The sequence below is a fragment of the Rana temporaria genome, chromosome 2, assembly GCF_905171775.1.
Source record: "Rana temporaria chromosome 2, aRanTem1.1, whole genome shotgun sequence".
NCBI classification, from domain to species: Eukaryota; Metazoa; Chordata; class Amphibia; order Anura; family Ranidae; genus Rana; species Rana temporaria.
The window spans coordinates 32,843,659-32,863,235 of record NC_053490.1 but is presented as its reverse complement, the minus strand read 5'-3'; the positions used below and the strand labels follow the sequence as shown (position 1 = coordinate 32,863,235).

At 43.9% G+C, this 19,577-nt stretch overlaps 1 protein-coding gene across 7 annotated transcripts in view; it reads right to left on the bottom strand.

Annotated features, from left to right (window-relative positions):
* The window catches only part of MAP6 (microtubule associated protein 6), a 158,132-nt gene extending 143,300 nt beyond the window's left edge, over positions 1-14,832 (bottom strand). For 2 of the 7 annotated variants that reach the window (XM_040340033.1, XM_040340036.1), the window contains exon 1: positions 7,094-8,272. In XM_040340033.1, coding sequence (XP_040195967.1) covers positions 7,094-7,779 — 686 coding nt within the window. In that variant the 5' untranslated portion in view covers positions 7,780-8,272. Of the gene's footprint in view, positions 1-7,093; positions 8,274-13,492 lie in introns of those variants that run through there. The other 5 variants (XM_040340034.1, XM_040340035.1, XM_040340030.1 and 2 more) reach the window with 5 other exon arrangements.
* Between the last annotated feature and the right edge of the window lie 4,745 nt (positions 14,833-19,577).

Sequence of the window (19,577 nt, the reverse complement as noted above, 5' to 3'; positions counted from 1 at the left end):
CCACCATGCATGAACAGGTTTACAACAACATATAGAAACCATTTTTAAGCATAATAGACATTGAAAACAATTTTTCATATTAAACAATTCGCATTTAACGAGTAGCATCTCTAAAATACATTTTTATAAAAGACTATTGATTTCCTTTAAGTGCCAATGCACTCTTTGGCAGCGCACTTCAAGACATGTGTGTTTTAGTGCAACCACAATGCACAGATGTGAGCCATCTATACGTTGTGGGGGGGGGGGGGATTCACTAAAACTGGAGAATGCAAAAATCTGGTGCAGCTCTGCATAGAAACCAATCGGCTTCCGGGTTTTATTGTCAAAGCTTAACCACTTGCCGACCACTGGCCGTCATATGACGTCCTGGGCTTGACCAGTGTACTAGAGATAATCCCAACTTGCATCACCTTCAATGACCCATTCTATTACCTCCCTTCCATACCCTTTCCATAACCATAACCCTTTTTATGCTAAGAATAATAGTAATAGACCACACCAGAGTTGGAGTATAAATGGCCACAACAGCCTTTTTTATTAACCAGTATTCAAAATAACTACACCTTAAAACTTTAATCAAATAACTTTCCATTAACATGTAAACCACATTTTAAATTACATTTCTTCACTCCCAGTCTATTGGTTCCTGACGGCACCCCGAAAACTTTTCACTTTCCACCACTACACTGCGGGCCATAATTTTACCATAACCAGGCCTCCAGCCGTAACCAGCTCAGAGATAACCCCCTCCCGCAGTGCAACCATCACCGTATTCCAGCAGACACCGTTCCACTGGAATACAACCGAAGGGGCACATACCACCGATGAGCCCCCACCATTTACCATACCATCTGATTTCAGCCACCGTCAAAGACCAAAGACACCGCCACAGCCAACTAACGGGAACCCCTTACCCTTAAGGGCCCTTCCACACCCGCAGGGCACGCTGGATCCCATCCTGCAGACCCAGCGCCCACAAATCAATTCCCACAGGCGATAAATGCACCCCATCCCCCCTCAGGTACATCCCAACATTGACCTCCAACTCCAAGTGCCATATAACCAACCCCCCTTTACTAGCCACGAAACGGCCAATCACCTTGTTCAGCCGTACCCTGGCCTTGTTGAGCTTATCTACCGTCCTCGCCATCCGCCAGCTGGTTTGCGCAACAATGTCGGACCATGCTATCAATGTCCCCGGGAAAGCTTTCTGCAAAGTCAGAAAATCCGCCTTTACATGTGGGAGTCATTCCCTCCCACATGCAAGACCAGCACGTCGGGCTGTCCAACCGCGCGTACCAATAGACCTCAGGCACCACCTTGTTCCAAACCATCCCTGGGATTCCCAACCACCTAATGCAAGCCTCCCTTCTCGAAATCCCCAGTTGCCTGCTGTCCAACCTAGCGTCTGCTCTTTTGGCCCCCCAGAACACATACGAATGCCCAAGAATCCAGACGAGGCGTGTTTGACCTCCACCTGAAACAGAAACACAGAAACAAAGTAGAACCAACTCAATGAAAACACCACCAAACTCAATGAAAACACCCACTTCCCCACACGGAAAGGGTATTGTCAGCTCCCCCCTCCCCTCAAACTACCTCTGTCACCAGCTGGGGGCGCACATAAGAACGAAACCTCTGTGATTCCCATCTCCCAATCCGTTCAATTGCCACTTCATCCAACCCACATCTGGCAACTTCTGTAGCCGCCCCAATGCGGAAGGAGTGGGAAGCGAACTGCGCACCCTCGAGTCCGGCCGACCCAAGGTACTTGCAAAAAAACGCCACTAATAGAAACCTGGATAAAAAAGACCCATCTTTATGCTTCAAGAAATGCCCCACCCCCCAACCGGTCGTACTTCCAAAAACTCTTTGGTCGCCCTAACCGGGCAAACTGCCGCCCCCGGTAGAGCGAACAACTGAATTTCCACACCCTTACCCTTCTGATCCATTTTGGACCGATGTAACCGCAACACCAGCCGATTGTCAAAAAGGCACACGTCTTCCACCCCCAAACCCCCCAAAACCCTTTTAGATGGGCTCACCAATTCCCCTACTCGAAATGCGCCAAAAACGCTAACGAAAAAGCCGCCTGAAACAAACGCAACTCGTAACCCGAAGAACACACACCCCCCAACTGCCGCCCGATTACCTGAAAAATCGCAAAGTTAACCGGCCTCCTCTTGTCTTTTTGAGGATGCGCCTTCCGGTACCCCTTCAGCGCCTGACGCACCCAAAAATCCTTTGTAAAATCAGGAAGGCCTTGAAGCTTGAACCAAAAGGCCAAACCCGCCAGCTTCCGTTCTATCTCGGACACAGAACCGCCATCCTCCATATGCCTGGAGACAACGTATACTACCAGTAGCCGCAATTCCGACCCCCCCATCTCAGCATCCGCTAGCCGTATAAACTCAGTCCACTCCCTCCAGATCCTGGTATAGGCCGCCCACGTCTGCCCACTTACCGATTTCCTGATCCAGCCTTCCTGCGGCTCCAAGGCAACCTCCCAAAGCCAGCCCGGGCAGGGAATCCCCACCTTCTCTGCCGCCGGAGCCAGTTCCCTGAATCTGTCCCACTGAAACCGAGACAGGGAATCAGCCAAAGTGTTATTAACACCCGGGATATGCACTGCATACAGGAAAACGTTCAACTGTAGGCAACACAAGACGAGGTGGCGCAGTAAACGAATCACCGGCTGAGACAATGCGGTGACCCGATTAATGATTTGTACCACACCCATGTTGTCACATTTCAACCTGATCTTTAAGTTCCTACACTCCGACCCCCATAGCTCCATCGCCAGGACCACTGGGAACAGCTCCAACAATACCAGGTTACCGAGCATCTCCGCCTCCCCCCACAAATCCAGCCAGGCCTCCGCACTCCATTGTCCCTGAAAGAAGGCCCCATATCCCGTCGACCCCACCGCATCCGTCACCAGCTCCAAATCAAAGTTACTCACCGGCCCCCCATCCAAACTGACCGCCCATTATAACTCTCCAGGAATGTATGCCAGACCTGCAGGTCCTCTCTGTGTTCCCTGGTGAGCCTAATGAAATGGATAGGAATCCGTACTCCTGCGGTAGCAGCCGACAGCCATCGGCAGAAAACCCTGCCCATCGTAATAATCCAACACGCAAAGTTAAGCTTACCCAAAAGGGATTGGAGACCCTGCAGCTGCACCTTCCGGAGTCCCATTAGTTCCCTAATCTCACTCTGCAACGCCTCCACCTTGTCTAACGGAAGTCTGTACTCCATGACTATGGAATCGATCACTATGCCCAAAAAACTCAGCTCCGTCGTTGGGCCCTCTGTTTTGTCTCCGGCCAGCGGAACACCAAACCTGCCCGCAATGTGCTGCAACGTAGCCAAAACAATCGCACACAAAATTGGAGGCCGGAGGCCCAACAAACAAAAAATCGTCGAGGTAATGGATCACAGAATCCACACCCGACACGTCCAGGAACGAGCTGAATTTTTCAGACATGGCGCAGCAAATGGAGCAACCCATGGGCAAACACCGATCCACGAACTGTCCGGGTACACCGGGAGTAAATAGAAAGCTGACTCAATGTCCGACTTGGCCATGAGCGCGCCCTGACCATAACGCCGTACCCACTGCACCGCCACTTTGAACGAAGTATACGACACCCTCAGAGAACCCTGCCGCCAACAGGGCTGCTGCCTCCCTGTCAGGATACCTATTTATAAAAAAACACATCCTTTCCTCCCTCACCAGCGTCGACCCTCTTTTTAGCAATATCCCCGACAGGCTTCCCTTTTTTGAAGCATCGGGACAAGGGTGAGTCCCCCCGCATCCAGAACACTCATGCTTGAAACGGCATGTCCCTCCGAACTTGCAGGACCCCTCATTAAATTGCCAGCACACCCCCATTTTATTCCGGTCGACGGTCCAGAAGCATTGGTCCCCTCGACCTCCCCCTGAAAAAAACTGGTTCGGGGCCCGAGCCGAAGACATAAGCCGCATCCAAAGGCTGATGTCCTTGTGATCCCATCTAAGAGACGGACGCACAGCCCTCCGCTGGCGGAATTGTTTGTCGTACCTAAGCCACACACTCCCCCCGTACACTCTTTGCGCCTCTTCAATCACATCCAAGTAACAAAACAATGCTGAGCAATGTTCTGGAGTTTTCTCCCCTATCACACTGGCTAAAATAGCAAACGCCTGCAGCCAATTCGTGAAAGTCCTGGGTATCAACCGGTACCGTCACTTTTCCTTCGTCATCTTTCTTAGAATCGTCCGGCTTAACTGTATCAAGATTAAACTTCTCCAACGGCAGTAGGGAAAAAATCTCAACAGATTCACCCTTTCCGATTTTGTCCCTCACCTCCTGTTTCAGGTGCGCACCTAACCACACGTAAACCTTGCATTTCGCTGCATTCGCTGCATCCGCTATGCGAACTATGTCTGACCTGACCGTAGTACCAGACCCCCCCCGCTTTCTCAGCAGCGTCCTTACTTACCGCCACCGGAGCCGAAGGAACCGCAGGAGTCCCGACCACTGAATCCACCGAGGGCCCAGGTGAACTGCCCGCCCCCCCGGACACAGGAGCAGCGGCCCCGGCAGACCCACTAGGACTGCCAACACTCTTAACCGCCCCCCCCAGCACCAGACCCCAACAACCTACATAACACTTCAGATAAATCGGCATTAGAAAATTAAGAAGACTTACCAAGCCCGACAGCTCACCGTCCGACATCCGCTCCGGGTCAGGCAGCACGGGCCAAGGAAGCCCCCCAGGCCCAGAGGCCAAAGGCCCCATCTGCGTTGTCATCTGGCATCCCGGTGCACCCCCGACCGACTCTTCGCCGCGACCGCTGCTTCTGGAGGGGGCCTTACTGTGCCGCACCATGAGGCTGCCATCATCTCCGACCGCCATCCGGGCCGCCATCCCAGCTCCGCCAGCCTCGTCAGGTAGAGGTCCCGCGGCTGTGTCTCTGCTCCTTCCCCGTTGAATCCCCCCCCCCCGTTCGCAGGCCTAGCTGCAGGGCTTATCGCTCTCACAGGTTGCAGGGGCGAGAAACGGGCGCGAGGATTCTGCCCGGCCTCCCGCTCGGTGCTTCCATCGACTCACCTGTGCGATCGGTGAGTCAGTGAGAGGATCCGCCGGCCCCGAATGTTGATCATAGAGATTTCCGTCAGACCAGATTTTATGACGTCACGCCCGGCCTCTGCATTAAAAAAAAAACGGCGCCTCTTCGGCTGTGAAGCAGTGATCGTTTTTTATTTTTATTTTAGGATTCCAAGCCTAGAGGTGAGATGTGGGGTCTTATTGACCCCATATGTCACTGTAAAGAGGTCCTGTCATGTAATATTCCTATTACAAGGGATGTTTACATTCCTTATGATAGGAATAAAAGTGATCAAAAGTTTATTTATTTTTTTAATGTGTCAAAATACATTTTTTTAAGTAAAATTAACAATAATATTTTTATAAAAAAATTTTAAATGCCCCCGTGTGCTCGCACACAGAAGCGAACGCATATGTAAGTCCCGCCCACATATAAAATCGGTGTTCAAACCAAACATGTGAGGTGTTGCCGCGAACGTTAGAGCGAGAGCAATAATTCTAGCCCTAGACCTCCTCTGTAACTCAAAACATGTAACCAATAAGAAAAATTAAAGCGTCGCCTATGGGTATTTTTAAGTACCGAAGTTTGGCGCCACTCCACGAGCGTGTGCAATTTTGAAGCGTGACATGTTAGGTATCTATTTACTCGGCGTAACTTCATCTTTCATATTATGCAAAAAAATTGGGCTAACTTTACCGTTTCGCTTTTTTTTCCCAAAAAAAACACGTTTGAAAAATTGCTGCGCAAATATCGTGCGAGATAAAAAGTTGCAATGACCGCCATTGTATTTTCTAGGGTCTCTGCTAAAAAAATATATATAATGTTTGGGGTTTCTTTAATTTTCTAGAAAAAAAAATATGATTTTTACATGTAGGAGAGTGTCAGAATTGGCCTGGTTGTTAAGTGGTTAACTGAACAAGCGGAAGTTAGAAGCCGATTGGCTACCATGGATTCTGAGTGCTCCAGTTTTAGTAAATCTCCCCTATTGCGTGCTGTATAACATTAGTAAAATGCAAAATTCAAACATTCTAAATGAATGGACTGTTAACACAAAGGAGGTAAAGCCCTGCAACACAGCTCACCAGTCTCATTGGGGCATTTAGTCTTATATTGGATGCGCTCACAATATGTGTATACATTATGAGCATCTGAGAAATAATTAAAAGGAAAAACATAACCTAAAAAAAAAAAAGATCTTATAGAAAATATAATTAGTTGACTTCACTGCAATTATGTCCATGGCTGAAAATTGAAGCCAATACTGAAATTTCCATTGTATCTGTCCTAATACCGTGTACACGCAATCGGAATTTCCGACAACAAAACCGTGGATTGTTTTTCCGACGGAATTCCCATCAAACTTGTCTTGCATACACACACTCACACAAACGTTGTCTGAAATTGCGAACGTCAAAGAACGCAGTTACGTACAACACTACGACGAACCGAGAAAAATGAAGTTCGATGCTTCCGAGCATGCGTCGACTTGATTCCGAGCATGCGTGGTTTTTTTTTTGTGCATCGGAATTTCCGACAAGAACCAGCTCTCAAATTTTTGTTGAGCAACAGGCTAAGGATATATAGTAAGAATTTTGCAACCAATCAGAAATAACTTTTGGATTGGTCCGATAACCCTAAACTGGTTACAGCTCATTTCTGATTGGCTGCAAGGAGCTACTACACATCAATAATAAATAGATATTGCCATTGTACTCTGAAGGTCATGAAGACAATGTCTCATAAAATTTCCAGCAAGCTGATAAATCTTAATGCGTAAAAAAACATGCTTTCAAGTGCTCACAAGTGCTCTTAGTCAGTCTATGTTTAACCCCTGCAAGGCACAATGGGTCTGGAATCTATTACACAATTATTCTTACATTCTTGTGGTCACGCTGTTGGTGAAGTTTCCCCTTTCTTGCTACCTGTTGTTACGCTACACCTGTAGCTCCCTCAATTTGGTCATATAAACTGTAAAGAGTTAAAATTTAACTTAACCTGTATGAAGAGCCCCTTCCACTGCCCTCTTCCGCTGGACTTGTCTCCTTGGCAGGTGGTTTGGCCAACAGCTCCAGTTGTTGGATGACTTTGCTTTCCTCCACTACAGACACCAAAATCTCCGGGGTCACGTTATATGCAATCGCCACCCTTCCTTTCAACAACCTTTGCTCGGCGCTCTCCCTGGGGTCAGGATCACCGATCCTTTTCTCCAAGGGTGGCAAAATAGAGCCCATGGCATCCGTCTTCCTTCTTTCTGGAATGATGGGATGGATATGCATTGAGGGGCTAGGAGGGATGGGCTTGGGGATCCAAGGATGGTCACCTTGGCGAGGGATCGGCCAGGATCGATAATCTTTCTTGTACTGGGTCTCCCTTTCCAAAGGAGCTTCGGAAGGCTGGTACTCGCTTCGGGGTTTGCAGCTTGGCTCGGGGGTAGATTTCCAGGGCTTGTAGTCCTGTCTCATGACGGAGCCCCTCGAAGGCAACTCTTTTGATGACCTAGACTGGCCACCGTAGTACGGTTGGGTTTCTATGGCAGCAGACCTAGGGCGTGGTAGAGACTGAGAACCGTCTGTTACCTCCGAATATTTCGAGAACATTAAAGGGACGGCAATGTCCCCCTTGTCTTGCTTATTGCCAAAACGAGCGATGCAACATGCCCTGGTCACGCAAGGCCAGGCCATCTTCGGCAACCTTGAGCTGAGCCTAAGCCGGCTTCCAGGTGTGGCACGTGTTTTTTTTTTTTCTTCAGCTAATCTTCTTGCAAATACACAAAAATGCAGCAGTGGTCGGTTAGCGAATAAAAACAGCAAATTATTTCCTGTTAGAAGAAAAAATTGTACAGTGGCTCCTTTGCAAGTGCAATCAATTTTCTCCTCTCCTGTTAAGTCGCTTGCATAGATACGGTAGGGTTGGATCAGGTGAGTCTTCTGCCGGAACTTGCCCTTTCATGCCTCTTCCCTGGTAATTATAATTTTTAATTCTGCAGTCGGAGACGAGTAGCCATAGTCAGAAGGAATACGGTGAGCATCTCTAAAAGGGAGGACCCCACCCACCTTGCTCTCTTCATCCCCAGATGCCAAGTAGGAAAAGGAAGGAGGAGGGGGAGGAGGATTGGATGCTGGCAAAGATATCTCCACTATGCAGCACCTAAAATGTAATAGTACGGGAGGAGAGGGGAGGGAAGGACTCTGATGCATTTAACCCTCAACGCCCAAGTTACATCTTCCCCCCGTTAGCCAATCGCATGCCAGCTTCACACTGCAGAAGGCGACACATCTCAATTGTGGCAGCCGTAGCGTATAAGATACATCTATGAGAATCTCCTATCGATGGATAATGACAGCTGGTTTACAGCTTGCATATTAACTAGCTGCCTCTGGTTAGGGGTCTTTAGCCCTTTAGTCTAATGCAATTCTTTATTTTTACTGGATTCCAAACAGTTACTAATGTGCCTTAATCGCTAACACTGCCAGAGAGCAGGTACCGTCAAAGCTGATGGTGTCTGATGTCTTGGTTGGCCATTGTCTCCATGCAATATATCAAAGAGCTAGATGATTCAGATCAGCACTGCAGACCTGGACAGTTCCAACGTACGTTATCAACAGCAGCAAAAGCCAACCAACAGTATGCCTAAAGCCTTATGATGCAAAGTGCAGTATGATATACCATTATGCATAGTGACCTGTTAGCAGCCATTGTTCTGACTGCTCCTTTACACTTCCTTATTTAATCAGCGTGGAGCCTACCATCTATTGTAGGGAGCATGATGGCGTCTGAAGTAGAATGCCTAGCAACTAAGCAGTGGAAGGTGAAACCTATGGTTGCTATGACTTACAGAATTTTGCATATTGTTGTTGCTTTTCACAACGCTTTGTTAAAAAAACAAGGGCACTCTCATTAAAGAACGGTCACAGACACATTTATCAACCATCTGCCACAATTCACGGTAATTATAACAGTTTGAGGTTTCCCGGTGAAGGCAAACAATTATATACGACTACCACACAGGAGCAAATGTGAATTTGGACACCAGCAGGTGATCAATCGAGGAATTAATGCTGATACATTTTACACCATTTGAAAATGGCCAATTTTTTCATTGCCGTCGGCAAAATGTTACATTGACCATGTTATAAATACGGCTAATGTTGCGAGGCCTGGATTTTCCTTTGGAAAAGCCATATGTTGCATGATGCCGTGATTAGGCAAACTAAGAATGAATGAAGATAGCAGATATACTTTATAGATACACACACATATATATATTTATATATATATATATATATATATATATATATATATATATATATATATATAGATATAGATAGATAGACTTTTTGCACCCAGAAAAGCAGCCAATGACCAGCTGACCATCAACAATATTAAGAATTTATGAATTTATAGATCTGCCTGCAGATTCAATGTTGCTCTATATTGCCCTTTAAGTTGGTTTTATACTGTATAGTTTTACGATTTCCATCTTCAAGCATTTAATAATTCGGCTGATTGTCATAAAGGGCTCATATCGCACGCTTAGCACACAAAGCTGTAATAGGCTTTACCAAAAATTATGAACAATAAGCCAATGGATTTTCAAATTATGAACAATAATCCAATGGTTTTTCAAATTATCAACAATAAGCCAATGGATTTTCAAACATATCAACAATAAGCCAATGGTTTTTCAAGGACCCAGGAACTATTAGGTGTAATGGCAGAAATTAGGCTTTCTATACACAATGGGGTTCTATTTACTAAAACTGGAGAGTGCAAAATCTGGTGCAGCTCTACATAGAAACCAATCAGCTTCCGGGTTTTATTGTCAAAGCTTAATTGAACAAGCTGAAGTTAGAAGCCGATTGGCTACCATACACAGCTGCACCAGATTTTGCACTCTCCAGTTTTAGTACCGTATTTATCGGCGTATACCGCGCACTTTTTTGCCCTGAAAATCAGGGCAAAATCGTGGGTGCGCGGTATACGCCGATACCCGCTTTCCCGCGCCGAGTTTGAATACTGCGCCGACATATACCGAGCGCAGTACACTTGGGTATAGTCGGGCAGTCTCGGCTCCTTCCGCGCTCACGTCCTGGACATACAGGACGTCAGCGCGAGAGTTGCCGAGCCTGCCCGACAATACACGAGTGTACTGCGCTCTGTATATGTCGGCGCAGTATTCAAACTCGGCGCGGGAAACGAGCGGGGAGGATGCCGCAGAAGGACGCCGGACCCGACGAAGAGGACACCCGAAGCCGCAGACGGACGCCGGACCCGACGAGGCCCCCGATGGACGCCGCACAAGACACCAAAACTGTAAGTACAAAAAACTTTTTTCCACAGGAATCCGCTGCAACTTTAGGGGTGCGCGCTATACGCGGGAGCGCGCTATACCCCAATAAATACGGTAAATCAACTGGAGAGTCCAAAATCTGGTGCAACTGTGTAAGGTAGCCAATCAGCTTCTAACTTCAGCTTGTTCAATTAAACTTTGACAATAAAACCTGGAAGCTGATTGGTTTCTATTTAGATCTGCACCAGATTTTGCACTCCCCAGTTTTAGTAAATTGACCCCAATGCCGATGTGATCTAGTGACACAATGGGGTTGATTTACTAAAGGCAAATAGACTGTTTACATTTGCAAGTGCAGTTGCCTCAGAGCTTAGTAAATGAGCTAAGGCTTTACTTTACAAAGAATACCCAATCACATGCATTTTTGCTTGCACATGATTGGACGATGGAGGCCAGCAGACCTTCTGCTCATTTACTAAGCTCTGGAGCAGTTGCACTGGCAAAAGTGCACAGCCTATTTGCCTTTATTAAGTCAACCCCAATATCTGAACCAATACTATTCTCATACATTTTATTCAAACCAATGGCAACGCCTAATTCAGTTATTCAATCCTCTGAATGTAAACCAAGCGTTAAACAGCGATGCCTTGCAGCACTGGGTTTCTTGGCTCAGTTGCCTCCAGGGAAAATGCATGGAGCTTGCATGTCCTTCTGTGGCTTTCTGAAAGCATATTAGAAGGCTGGTTGGCTTCTGAGCAAACTGGACTAGAGAGTACACATATAAATTATTGGTGCAGGTACATTGAACAACAAGATTCACAAGGGCAGGGTCATACGGGAATTGTTCAGCGTCTTTTGTAAGACATTGCAAAAAATATTGGCCTTAAACAAATTAATGAAATTTGGCTTTTTATGTACATAGCCTTAAAAGATTATACCCTTGTAAACTTGAGTTTATCCAAGTTTCCAGTTTAAAAAAATAAATAAATAATATATATATATATATATATATATATATATATATATATATATATATATATATATATATATATATAAAATTAAATAATAAGTTACAACAATTAAGGCATATTTTAAATAATATAAAGTATAATAAGCTAAAACACTAAAGGAATGTGTTGGTTTTACCTATGGTAAATGTTACCTACCTAATATTTTTTGTTTTTGCTTACCAGCCATGCCCATTCTGGAACGGGCACACGTTTGTTAGTGATGATTAAACTAATTATTATAAGTAATTAGTAATTATTGTTATTATAAAGCCATTGCAGAGGTGTCTAGCAATGATGTAATCAACTACTGATATACTGAATGCTCTGTTTCCCTTTATACAGCTGTGGACTAGAATTTTTTTATCTTTTCTTTTTATTTATTTTCTATACAGTGATTTAATCTTTTACTATTTGCAAATGTCCGGATAAACAGATTCTAAATTGCGTACTTTTTAAGCTATTCATTAATACAATTAAATTTATTTACAATAATGTAGAAAAGATTCAATAATCGTTGCTTTAGCGGCTCAACCAGTGTTTGTTTTTATTTTGTGGTCTGCAGTCCTAAAAGCTGATATTTTGATTGGTTGCCATGAGCCACACCCACCCCTTCCTTTCCTTTGCACTAGATTTTTATAACTCGATCCATCCTAGTTATTTGACGATACACGGCGATAAAAGAAAAAATACATTGCCAGTGTTTGTGATACATTTTCTTACTTTTTTGTTCAACTCTTGTATCTATAATGAAGCTTAGTGCTGTTTTGTTAAATAAAACTGTTTGCCTTGTGTACGGCAGGGGGCGCACTTGCAGTCAAATCTGCTTATTCAGCTATGGCAGGGCCCAGTAATAAGGACCCAAAAGTGGTTTATTTACTAAGAGAGAGAACAACAACTTCTAGAAATTATAAAATCGTCAGCAAATGGAAATTTTATTGCAAATTGGAATCAACTTGGCCACCCGCATTTTTTTGTTTTAGAAGGGCAAGCAAAATTTTTACCAACGACGTAAAGGGGGTGGAATTGCAATCGTCATAAAATGACGCTGGTCCATTAGGTAGGGTTGCCTTCAAGACAAAGTTTTAAAGGCCAAACTAAATGTGCTGTGGAACATTGTTATTTATATATGATATATTTTATAACATATATAAAATATATTTCAATTAACCCACCGTTCTGCCTTTTTTCTCCCCATTAAAAAAAAACTACACTTATGAATGAATGTCAATGACAACAATTGACATATGCAGATTAACTGATGAGACAGGCAGAGATTAACATAGTTAACGTTTAAGGTTCCTGTCCTAAAATCTTGGCCAATGCACCTTAAATTACTACACTTAAAAATTGGTGAAGATCCTTGGGGTGTCCTGAGTTTACAAAATCATTAAATAACGTTTATAAAAGAGAACTAGGACACTTGTTAAAAAGTAGTTGTGACGCATTCCCTATTGGTGGTGCTATTGCAAGAACGAGTTAACTCACTAGCTCAGGGAATGACATTAACGTGATGTATCCCCTAGTAGCAGCGCATAGCAACCAATCAGATTGTTTTCTTCGGTCAACTGTTCTCTTGTAGGTACAAAAAATGAGGCCTCATTGGTTGTTGTACAAAAATCGAGGCCTCATTGGTTGTTGTACAAAAATTGAGGCCTCATTGGTTGTTGTACAAAGATTGAGGCCTCATTGGTTGTTGTACAAAAATTGAGGCCTCATTGGTTGTTGTACAAAAATTGAGACCTCATTGGTTGTTGTACAAAAATCGAGGCCTCATTGGTTGTTGTATAAAAATTGAGGCCTCGTTGGTTGTTGTACAAAAATTGAGGCCTCGTTGGTTGGTTTCAGAAACAGTTCATGTAATTTAAGTTGGAATCTTATACTGGATTGTGACCAAATTTTAGTTAACAAGACAGCTGCTATTAGCCTAAAAGTCTTCGAACAATGATCAAGACATTTGGGTATATTTATGAGAATTTAAGAAATTTCTATAAGAGGTCTTGTTTAAAAAGTTATAATTTATTGTGAGAATGGTTGCCCCATTTCCTGCACCAGTTTGCCGGTAGAAAACTTCACATTGGAATAAGTCTGACTAACCTGTATGAGGAAGCAACGTCTCCTTCTTCTTTGATTTGCTGGTTGAGTATATCAGCTGCATCTCTAGATCTCAAACCTTCCATGTGCCGCCTTTCAGAAGGAGACTTCTCTCTGGACTTGGTCTCTTTGGTCTCCTTAGAAGTTGACTGTATGTCGGCCGCGCTGCTAAAAGTGACGGAAGTCTTGACTTTCGACACCGCTGGTTCCGAAGCATCCACTTGAACTGACTCTTCAATGTTTTTCACTGGCAAGGCTGTTGGTGGTTTCTTTTTCTTGGCCTCACTGGAAGCTGTTGGGGCAGTGAGGCCTGGAGAGGGTTTAGGAATCCAGGGATGATCACCGCGGCGAGGTATAGGCCAGGCCTTGTAATCTTTCTGGTACTGCGTTTCCTGTTTAAAAGGAATTTCGGACTGATGGTACTCGGTTTTGGGTTTGCAGCTAACCCCCGGATTCACTTTCCAGGCCTTGTAATCCTGACGCATAACAGAGCCCGATGACTCCTTGGCTTGGCCGATCCCAGGCTCTTGGGGTTTGTCTCTAGTGGGCCAGGAGTGGTCACCATGATCGGTTACTATACCAGCCGGCAGTAACTCAACGGTGGTTGAACTGGAGCGGGCTTGCGGCTGTTGGAGGTGAGCGTGGTACTGTTGACTTCCTTCAGTGACCTCGGAGTACTTGGAAAACACCAATGGCACTGCGATATCACCCTTATCCAGGTTGTTCCAGAACCGGGCGATGCAGCACGCCCTGGTAATACAGGGCCATGCCATTGTCTCCACCCTGGCAGAAGAGTGAAAACCCTTCCTAGTTAGTAAAAGGTGTTGCTATAACGAGCAGTCTTCACTCCACCCCTCCACCCACTCTTCACGATGCACAACACAGAATGTAAGAATAGTCACACCAGCCTCGGCTGGCAATTCCTGGTGTTTCCTTTCCGGAAGATACTCGGCTCCACAGTTGGTGCACAAAAACACTCCCAAAAGCTTGGCTATTTTTCTCTAAGTCATGTTGCAGATAACAGTTGCTTCCTGTACGTCCTTTTGCTGTCTCCTCCCTGCTGTAGTCTGCAAGGAACTCACCATACACGGAGGAGGAAATAAATCAATTCAATGCCTTTCCTTGAGATCTCAAGCAATGGAACAGCTCATGGAGGTGCCTCTATGCCATGATGCAGATGGAGGACAAGGCCAAAACCTTGTGGAGACCGTCCCACACCGAATAGCTGAGTGCTACTGGTCTTCCCTTTGCAAATCCTGGCACTAGCAGCCTACCACAATCAGGAGGCAGTGGGGCAGCATCTCTGCAGGAAGTGGCCCCACCCACCTTGCTCGCTCGCTCTCGCTCTCGCTCTCTGCATCCCTAGATGCTGCTGATGAGAGGAGGGAGGGAGGATGAAGGAGGATGGATGGATGCGAAAGAGGGAGAGGGGCTGCCTTGTTCGTCAGCACACTGATGCTGAAAGGGTAGCTGGCTCCTGGTGTTAACCCATTCATTGTCTGCTAGGGGGGGTCAGACAGGGCCCAGATGGCTTAAATTACACTTTTGTCACCTTTCACTTAGCACAGGCTCAGCTGCAGGTTATCTATGGGTGAGGGCTCTGCATCCTGAATAATTGATGTGTTATTCTGCAACGCCACAAACTCCCTTGAGTACTTGCAAACCTGCATAATACACAAATCTTCTAATCACTGTTTTGTTTTCAACGTGTAAATAGGAATTTAATATTAAAATAAAATATTATTATTCGTATTTATATATGTTATGTGTATACATAGTATATATATATATATATATATGTGTATATACAATTTATTAGTAGTATTATTAATGTTATTATGTTATTCTGTTATTATAAATTATTTATTATTAATATTATTATTATTGTTTAAGTAATAATAATACTACATATATAGTATTAAATGTGTGAGATATATATATATATATATATATATATATATATATATCACACATTTAATACTATATATGTATTATTATTACTTAAACATTAATAATAAATAATTTATAATAACAGAATGACATAATAACATTAATAATACTAATAATAAATTATATATACACATATATATATATGTATATATATATATATGTGTGTGTGTGTGTATATATATATGTGTGTATATATAATTTATTATTAGTATTATTAATGTTATACATATATAATACATATATATGTTATACATATATATGTGTGTGTGTATATATATATATATATATATATATATATATATATATATATATATATATATATATATATATATGTATGTATGTGTGTGTATATATATATACACATATATAATAATATTATTATTAATGTTTAAGTAATAATAATACATATATAGTATTAAATGTGTGTGATATATATATATATACACACACATGCATATATATATATATATATATATATATATATATATATATATATATATATATATATATATATATACACACATATATATGTATTATTATTACTGAAACATTAATAATAATATTACTACTAATAATAATATTAATGATAATAATATATACCGTATTTATCAAGGTATTGCACGCTCCGGCGTATAGCGCGCACCCCTAATGTGGACCCGCAATTCCTGTAAAACATTTTTTTAGTACTTAAAGTTTTGGTGTCTTGCGCGGCGTCCATCGGCGGCCCCGTCGGGTCCGGCGTCCGTCTGCGGCTTCGGTGGTGTCCTCCCGGCATCTCCCACGCTGTCTCCCCGTCTAATCGCTGCCGTCTGATCGTCTAATCACCGCTTCCCACGCTCAGTTTCAATGCCTGCGCCGACATATACCGAGTGGAGTACACTCGGCTACATTCGGCCAGGCTCGGCTTCGCTCGTGCTCACGCTGTGACGTTTATGCGTGAGCACGAGCGAAGTCGAGCCTGGCCGAATGTAGCCGAGTGTGCTCCACTCGGTATATGTCGGCGCAGGAATTCAAACTGAGCGCGGGAAGCGGGTATCGGCGTATATCGCGCACCCACGATTTTCTCCTTATTTTAAGGGGGAAAAAGTGCGCGATATACGCCGATAAATACGGTATATATATATATACATACAGAGAGAGAGAGATAGGGATCTCTCTCTTTCTCTCTATCTCAGGGGTCAAGTCCTGGGGAAAAAAGTGTGGGAACTCCCACCCAAGATCCACTCCCCCACCAAAAAAAAATGATGGGGGTGGGTGGTATTTAGATGAGAGGGGTGCGGTGTGTATAGGGGTGGGGGGTATGTAGATGAGAGCAGACCCCCCCCTTCAGTGTAGCCCCCGTACAGTGCAGACCCCTCCCGCGGCCACGAGAGGAGGGTATGGTCTGTGCAGCGGTGTCACCCTGCACCCCCCCCCCCTGCACACCCCCTCTCCCTTGCATCCGATTCAGCACTGATCACTGCAGAACCTCACCTATGCCTATGCCTGTCACTGTGCCGCTGCGGCTCTGCCTAAACTCGCGGCACTGCCACCGCTGGCATAGCGCAATCGCGGAGGGTCTAGTCCTGCAAAGAGTACGGCGTTCCTGCAGTGAAAAAAGTGCAGGGACGCCGTTCCCACGTGTTCCTGCAAGACTCGAGCCCTGATATATATATATATATATATATTAGGGCTGTGCAAATTAACTTTTAATTAATCGATTAATCTTTAATTTTTTTGATCGATCAAAATCTTTTTGATCGATTAAAATTCTTTTGATTGGTACTCACCTCTCCGCCGACTTCTGGGCCTTCAGGGAGTTTCGTCGGAGATCCGGTGACATCAAGGACACCGGCGGGGCTTGCCGTGACCATCTGAAGGGCTCCTTTGCTGTGCCTTCATATCTGCATGCCGGCGGGACCTTACTATCTGCCACACGCAAGGGCTGTTACACTTCCCTCTATCAACCTGGGATGATACAACCATCCACTGGTAGTTGTTTTTGTTCCCTTCATGGGACATCTACATGCCGACGGACTGATGTTAACCCCTCCTCATCTGGATTCAGCAGTGGTATCCTTGTACACATTTTTATACCAGTATCATACTTAGCTACATGTTTTTATGACTGCTTTTGGTACCGTTTGGTATTACTCGCACCATTTTTACAGTTTATGTAGCTACATCGATTTTATCTCCAAGGAGATCAGCTAAAAGTAGTTGGATCTGTATGTGTGTTATAATTAATCAAAATTAGTCGATTAATTGATAAAAAAAAAAAAAGATTAATCAAACAGAATTTTTTTTATCAGTAACATCCCTAATATATATAATTTATAATATATAATATTACAGAGATGCAAATCTATCACTAGAATGCCATATAAGATTTAATGTGTAAAGGTAATTTAATAAAAAAGAAATGTATTGCCGTTTTTTTTTTTTTTTAAATAATGCTTGGTGATCCTGCCATGACGTTCCATATATAGCCATTTGGCGTTATGGAGTGACTACTGTCTTCCAACTGCCCACCCTTCAAAGACACAATGGTAGGTAAAATACTCTCCTGTCTGAATTCGCCCTATTAGTCCTCATACACACTGGACATTTTTAAACGCTGCTGTTATGGGCGTATGGCTTTCTTTTTTTTTTTCCGCCTCTAAACACCCCTGCATGTTAGTCTATGGGGGTTATTTACGAAAGGCAAATCCACGTTGCACTACAAGTGCAAACTACTAGCCGGATTCAGGTATACTTACGACGGCGTATCAGTAGATACGCCGTCGTAAGTCCGAATCCGCACCGTCGTATCTTTAACCTGCCTGGCGGTGTTCCCGAGACTGACTCGGGGTTAGATTTTCCTGCTACGATCGGTAACCCCGAGTCAGTCTCGGCTTGCCTCGCTGAATCCACAGGCACTTTTTACTTACCTTGTCCCTGGATCCAGCGATGCCACCGCGCTGTGTGAGCGAGCGGGACCTCGCTCGATTCACATAGTGCCTCCGTGTGACGCCGATCTCCGTTCCCTGCGACGTTACGACGCACGGGGACGGAGAACGGCGCCAAATTCAAAAACGTAAACAAACACCTTACATACAGTATACTGTAATCTTATAGATTACAGTACTGTATGTAAAAAATACACACCCCCTTGTCCCTAGTGGTCTGCCCAGTGCCCTGCATGTCATTTTATATAATAAAAACGTTTCTTTCTCCCTGCAAACTGTAGATTGTCCATAGCAACCAAAAGTGTCCCTTTATGTCAAAAATAGTTTTAGAGCAGCTAAAAAACAGCGATAATAAATTATAATCACTTGCAGAATTGTGCGATAGCGATTTGTGGGGAAATTCGTCATAAAAAAAAAAAAATAATGACAGCGACAATTCTGCAACTGAGAAAATTTCAGTGATTTTAATTTGATTACATTATTGAATAATTTTTATTATAATTATATTATTATTTGTTATAATTATTTATAATTATTTATTATATTATAATTTATAATTTTGTTTTTAAAAAAATGTCATACCCGGGATGCCTATTAGAATCTTGTTTGGTCAGATTTAAGTGAGTTATTTCTAAAAATTACAGACCTACAATATAAAACGCCAAATTTCCTTGCAAATAATGGTACCGCTTTCAGCATGTTTTTTCTGAAAGAATCATACCACCAGGGAGGTTAAGTGTATTCTCAAAATGAGATACGCTTCTCAGTTGCTAAGATACGACCGGCGTAGTCTCCTACGCCGTCGTATCTTAGCTGCCTATTTACGCTGGCCGCTAGGGGCGTGTACATTGATTTACGCCTAGAATATGTAAATCAGCAAGATACGCCTATTCACGAACGTACGTACGCCCATCTCAGTAAGCTACACCGTTTACGTAAGGCGTTTTTCAGGCGTAAAGATAAACCACCCAAAAGATGGCGCAGCCAATGTTAAGTATGGACGTCGGAACAGCCGTCGAATTTCATGTCGTTTTCGTTGTTTGCGTAAGTGGTACGTGAATGGGGCTGGGCGTAGGTTACGTTCACGTCGAAAGCATTGACTATTTGCAACGTGATTTTGAGCATGCGCACTGGGATACGTCCACGGACGGCGCATGCGCCGTTCATTAGGCGCGTTATTTACGTGGGGTCACGATTCATTACCATACATC